This window comes from Coffea eugenioides, chromosome 2, assembly GCF_003713205.1.
Source record: "Coffea eugenioides isolate CCC68of chromosome 2, Ceug_1.0, whole genome shotgun sequence".
Lineage (NCBI taxonomy): Eukaryota > Viridiplantae > Streptophyta > Magnoliopsida > Gentianales > Rubiaceae > Coffea > Coffea eugenioides.
In genome coordinates, this window is record NC_040036.1 from 6,337,078 (window position 1) to 6,343,869 (window position 6,792).

Here is a 6,792-nt window from a genome sequence, read left to right on the forward strand (position 1 = left end):
TCAAATACGGTCTTCAATCAACTTTTTGATTTTTCTCAATCTCAATTTTTTTTCACCAAATACGTTTATCAAAGATTCCAGTCGCCAATGAATGCTTTTCACCATAAGCGAGAAACTTTCGAGGAGTGATGTCTACAAGATAAAGTTATTAAGGGAATATGGATAGAGGCAAGGGCCGTTCACGAATCGAACCGCTCATGAGCGGCTCAAATACGAGCTCAATCTTGTCAAGTTGAACTCGACCTCGAAAACATTAAACTCGTTGGCTCGCGAGCTCGATTATATATATATATCTATTTATATTTTTTTTCATTTTAATAGTAAAATTACATATGTATTCATAATATTTTATTATTTATTAAATAAATTATTATTTTATTTATTTTTAAAAATAAAATAATTATTTTTTTAATTTTTAAGCTTGAGTTCGAGTTTGCCTCTTTATTTCTTTTCCATCCTCAACATGAGTGTAATAGAATTTAGTAACAATGACTATTTTTCATAATACTACATAAAATAGCAAAATCAAAGTATTGGAGAAGAAAACTTATTAATTTGGAATCAAGATTTACGTGAAAAATTCCTAAACTCTTATAGCTAGTTTGAGAGCTATAATTCGATAAGAAAATAAAAGAAAGTGACAAAAAAGACACTCTTTTTGGCATTTGGGAGTTTTTGAGAGGTAGAAATTGATGGCAAGCATTTGATTTGGATAAATGAACTCCTACTATTATGGTTACCAAAATTTTCCGCCCAAATGTGAGTGGAAAGCATCGAAAAAAAAACTAAGAATGCCTAATAAAATTTTTCTAAATACCAATTTTGTTCTCAAATATGTGCTGAATAAATTTTTATTAACATATATATATATATATATCCAAAATCATCACTTATCCTACCTTAGTTCACAAACAATATTAAAATCCCATTTTTTTCCTTTTTCTTCTTTTCTTTTATTTCATAATTTAGCATTTTCTATCATTTGTTTTCTAATCTAAACATCCAAACTAACTATAAATATTAGAATTTGAAAGATTTTGAAAAGAATTGAACAATACAAAGTATGATTTTGTAAAGAAAAAATTCACAATAGATGGCTAATGATAAAAAATAGGAAAAAATTGTTCAAAAACGTACCTCATATTTTATAAAATAAATTTTTTCCCTCAATTAAAAAAGTGTATTTTTACGTTTCTTACAAATTGATATTGATCAAATTTGATCCCTACTTAAATTTTTGACTAGTTTTTTTTATCGAAATCCACCGTGTGTATTTTATGCGTGATCAATTTTGAAGGATTCAATGGCTTTAAGCTGACACCTTTTTGGATTGAATTGTCTGGTAGCCTGTCTGCTCAAGTGATGTTCTGCTGTTGGGGCACTGATGTGTAATGTTTAGACTCGCAGAGGGTTTCTCATATGCATGTATGCTACATTTTACGTGTTTGACCTGTTACGTATTTTTATTTGCTTTCATCTAAGTAGACTAATTGTAGTTATACACATGCTATTCAATAGATATATACATTGGTTTAAAAATAATAATTTTATTTTAAATCAATATATATTTTTATTTGATTTCACCATATGAATCTATTCAATATTTATGGCTTTTTCTCTTTTGTTACTAATTCATTTATTGAGTTATATAATAAGGTCATCTAATTAATCGGTCCTAAATCGAATTCTATAGTCATGCTAACAAATTGTATTTTAAATATGAAATTTTGGCTCGCCACTTTTAAGATCAACAATTGAATTAATTGGTTTGTGATTGTTTTAAAATTTGAAAGTGTCAATCACTTACTTCTTTTGTCATACTTTTCCTTCGTTTCTTTTTTCTGTTCAAATTTAATTCAATATAAACACTTGATAATATTGAGAATTAAATGTTTTCTTTGTTTTCAATTTTTGAATAAAAGTAAAATGAACATGAGTAGAAAATTAACATTTTTTTAAACTCCTTTATATATCTATTTAATTTCACTTGAATATTACATTCAGACGAAATCAAATAAAGATATATTATATGCTATTTATATTGTTCATGTGAAATTAAATAGACATATATACATGAGTTACTTTTTAAAGTTATTTGCATATATGATCAATGATGGATAAAAAAATTTAATTTATAAAATATGAGGGTCGAAACAATTCATTTTGTGAAATGTGAGATATTATCAATCAGATTATGTAAATTTTGATTTGCTAATTTTGTCTTTAAAAATGATTATGTGCAAAGCACGTGGTGGATTCCAATAAAAAACTAGACGCAAATTTAGGTAGAGATGAAATTTGACAAATATGAATTTGTAAGGCACTTAAAAATACACTTTTAAAAGTGAGAAACAAAAAATTCATTTTGCAAAATATAAGGGGTGTTTTGAACGATTTTTTGTAAAAAATATAAAATATGCTATGTTTTATTGATTTATTTCTGTAATTTACGGGTCTATTATTTCACATGTTTTACAAGAAATTTTCATCATTTGTAATTAAAAAAATCAAATCTCAAGCAACGTTTGGATTAATAAAAGGGTGCAATTTTAAAGGAAAAGCAAATAAATTAAAGTAGAAAAATTTTTTTCTAACCATTTTGTTTGCGTTACTTATACAAAAAAAGAAAAAGAAAAAGAAACACCGAATATTCTGAAAAAGAAAGGAAAGAATAGATTATGTATAGTTGCATTTTATATGTAAATGAATAAAATCTAATTGTAAACATACTTTAATACTTTATTTATTTTTATGTATTTTCACATTCATCTTGTTATTGCTATAATAAATTTATGAAATAATAATATTTAAATGAAAATTTTAATCTTTTTTTTAAGAGAAAGAAATTACAAGAAGTATTAAAATATTAAAAAATTTTAAAATGTTAACAATCATCGTTACGAAATATAGTATTCAAGATTTTCAATTTTTTCATGTTCAAAATCATGGTTAATTTAGTACAAATGACTAAATTGTTTCTCTCCATGTAAATACGTAGTACTTCTTAAGTTACAAGCATAGTAAAGTTATTTGATCATTCATGAGACAAGTATTGGGCCCAAATGACTTACAGGGAAAATAAGTGCAATTTTCAAATATTCCGGGGAGGGTAGCGAAATTGATAGAAATCTAAAGGGGGGTTTCTGAAATTATACCTATCACCAACACATATAACCATCATTGACTCACCTAGGGTTTTAACGCAACTGTTCTGGGACTCCTCCATCGCTAGCTACAAGCAGCCCCATCACCCATTCCCCGCCGCCCCTCATCACCCATCAGAAAATGGTTAAGGGACGCCAAGGAGAGCGCGTCAGGTCATCTAATTTTCCGACTCCATCTCCATTTTCCCCTTATTCATTAAGTTGATTTTTGTCCCGATTTTTTGGGTTTAACCCTGCAGGCTTTACGTTAGAGGAACAATTCTGGGATACAAGAGGTCGAAGTCCAACCAGTACCCGAACACTTCGTTGATTCAGATCGAAGGAGTGAACACAAAGGAGGAGGTGGCTTGGTACCTCGGCAAGAAGATGGCGTACATCTACAAGGCTAAGGTTAAGAAGAATGGATCTCATTACCGCTGCATTTGGGGAAAGGTTTGCCGGCCTCACGGTAACAGCGGTGTGGTACGTGCTAAGATGAAGTCCAACCTGCCCCCCAAGTCAATGGTAATACTAACTGTACTGATGTTCCTTTATTTATTTTTCCTATTTGGTTTGCTATTTGTTTTTCTTAAATGAATGTTTCTGTATTTTGATATTTCAGGGATCAAGGGTTCGGGTCTTCATGTACCCAAGCAATATTTAAGGTATTCTTTATCCGCTTTTTTGAAAATTTTCCAAGGTTATGTTTATGGTTGCTTTTTGGTGAAAAATTTGTTACCTATACTTTTCAGTGAGATGTTTCTTTTGCGATATCTGAATTAGAGTTTAATAATTTGGGTCGTTTACGGGATGCTCTAACTTGTAGAGTTTGGTATTATGAGTAACTTCAAGGTTGGTCGATATTTGGAGTTGATTGTTTGGGTTGGATTCTGTATATATAGATATGTGGTCGCAATTAATTTTTGTTCCTCATATTGCTTTTATAAGTGGTTTCCCTTTCACAATGATGTGTGCTTGTACTATTTTTTGAAGCTTTCTTTGTTAGAATGGTTGTAAGGAGGAGCTGGTCTTTGTGAAGAATTTGCTTGAAGTTTTACACATCCGTCTTTATGCAATACTAAAATTTGTAGGCTATAGAGCTCAGCTTGAGTAGCGGATGGTTTTACCAGATTTCTTGTGTTGGAGTTGAGTTTTACCAGATTTATAGTTATGGCTTAAATTTTCAGACATGCATCATTTTAGTGAATGATGAGGTAATATGGAGAAGTTTTTCATGAGAACAGTTTGTGTGGTTACTGGTGAACATGACCAAAAAATGTGGGTGGAGGGAGAGCGAGCAAGATGCGGATCTTAAGACTATACGGAGGATGTCAATCATGCTTAAAATTGTTTGTGTTACACAATTCATCCAAAATATGGCTGTTAGATATGCAGAATTGATGGAGATTTGTGTGCACAACATGTGGGGGGTGAAAGGGACAGATTTTGTTAATTTTCATGAGGGGACTTTGATTTGTTAAGTAATATCCCCTCCACATTTCAGGAAGCATGTTAGAAAAGACGGCACTGTGGCTAGTTTCCAAGTATTTTGAAACTTCCCCAGTGTAAGTTATCCAAAGTTACTGCAGACACAGTTGAAAGCAATTTTGTTGATCGGCGCAGATTTATCCTAATTTAATATAATGAGTTAGATTAGCATTCAATAGCTTTAAGTTGACTTCTTTTTGGACACAGTTTGATGTTCTGCTGCTGGGGCACTGATGTGTAATGTTTAGCTTGCGGAGGGTTTCTCATATGCATGTATGCTACATTTTCCATGTTTGACCTGTTCCATCTGGCTATGACTAGATTTGTGCAATTTGTTGGAGCTCCTGAAATTTGATAACTGCGTCCATGCTGTGGAGTGGTACACTAGACATTCAGAAGCTACTCCTGATTTTTGTGATCATTATCGGTTTCTACTGTTTCCATTCTTAGTGTTGCCTTGAATTAGGTTTTGTTAAATTGGTATTGAGTCGTTTTTGACTATTTGCTTGGCTACTAGTCATTTGTTTGGACATTTACAGTTTTCTTATGTTGTTGCAGTGTTCCAGCAAAAGTAGGAGCAGACTGCTTGAGGTCATTGGTGGCTTTAGAAGGTCATTGGTGATTGAAGGACGGTATTTAGAGTCAAAATATACCCCTTTTTTTGTGGACTTACCCTGGTCTCTGAATTTATCATGTTTGTTTAATACTATGAATTGAACATGCAATCTGATGAGACAAATTTTGATTGTTTGGATTTATCCTTTTTCACTTGGGTGTTTTTGATCGTTAGTCAACCAGAATTATTGTTGATTCGTCTCTTCATGATGTGACTGGGAGTATTGTTTGAGGTTAGCTTCCTTTTGATTGTCTCGGTAATTTGCTGTCGATCAAATCAGTTGGGGACGTTCCTACCCGGTTCTTGTTTACATCTGGTACGCGAATCTGTTAACGATAGCTCTTCTTCCTCGACTTTTTCCCAAGAAAATTGTTGAACTAAAGAGACTCTATAGTGAATAATATGTGCGGCTTCTTAATTCTTATACTGGAAGGTATGTCTGCGTCGGTAGGAGGTTTTTTTTTTTTTGGTTGGCCCGCTTTCGAACTCTTTTACCTCTTTCTTTTGACAATTTCTTAACAGGTTAATTACCTTCACCTCCCTCAATTTTTTTCTGTATTTCAATCAGCCCCTTAGGTGTGATCAAATTACAAATTCATCCCCCAAGATCAAAATTTCAAAAGTATCACACCCTTACCATTTGTTCTATAACGTTGACCACATAATCATGTTTCCAATAAATGAGCAAATATTTATCATGAAAGTCCTAAAATGTTCATGTAAACCCGAAGTTCTTCTTTTCCTGTGTTTTCATGCGCAATTAAGTGGGCCTTGGAGATAAAAATTATGGAGGCGCCTCCAAGCCAAATGCTTCGATTTGGCACTAATACAACAAAATTTCAAAGAAATTTCAAAGAAATAGATCACAATTCTTCTAGGAAATAAAGAAAAATTAAGTTTATCAAAATTTGAGAAGCCCAAAGAATTTGTTCCAAAAATTTATGAAAATATAAAGAGGAAAAAAATAAATGATTCACAAAATAAAGGACAATAAGCTATTAGTTCTTTAGAGCAGGTCTTAAACGGTACATGCAAACTAGGGAATAAGGATAATCTCAAGGGAAAAAAAGGAAAAGAGGAATGAGGTTTAATAGATGATTTTTGCAATTTCACCGAAATATGCATACCCAAGCACTCAAATTGCCGATCTACTATAATCTTCATCATATCCATCTCAAACACCATAAAATCTTCAGAACATTTAGGGTGAATTAAAAATAAATTCTAACAGGCTTTCAAATTTATCCAAAATTTAGTTTATCGTGGTATGATTTCTCAATATTGTATGCTTTTTTGGGTCTTGTGTATTTCAATGGAGGCTAGAAAGACACGGGAGGGCAGAAGGTTAGCGGGTGTCTTGGTGATTGGTGAAGCATACTTTGCAATCAGATTTTGCAGCATCCCAGGCTACAAGGGCTAAGATCGAGGGGCATGAAGGTAGGATCTTGAGAGCTTGGACAATGCATCAAGAATTGTAGGGATGGAAGAATTCTTTCGTCTTTCTTTGTTCTTTCTTCCTCATTGATTTTTTCTTCTAGCCCCTGC

The 6,792-nt window shown here is 32.1% G+C and overlaps 1 protein-coding gene across 1 annotated transcript; it reads left to right on the forward strand.

Annotated features, from left to right (window-relative positions):
- Window positions 1-3,186: 3,186 nt before the first annotated feature.
- LOC113761843 (60S ribosomal protein L35a-1-like) lies at window positions 3,187-5,488 on the forward strand. Its single transcript, XM_027304998.1, has 4 exons — window positions 3,187-3,317; window positions 3,404-3,668; window positions 3,766-3,808; window positions 5,190-5,488. The coding sequence occupies exons 1-3, from the start codon at window positions 3,286-3,288 to the stop codon at window positions 3,805-3,807; spliced, it is 339 nt and encodes a 112-aa protein (XP_027160799.1). The 5' UTR covers window positions 3,187-3,285; the 3' UTR covers window position 3,808; window positions 5,190-5,488.
- Window positions 5,489-6,792: the final 1,304 nt, after the last annotated feature.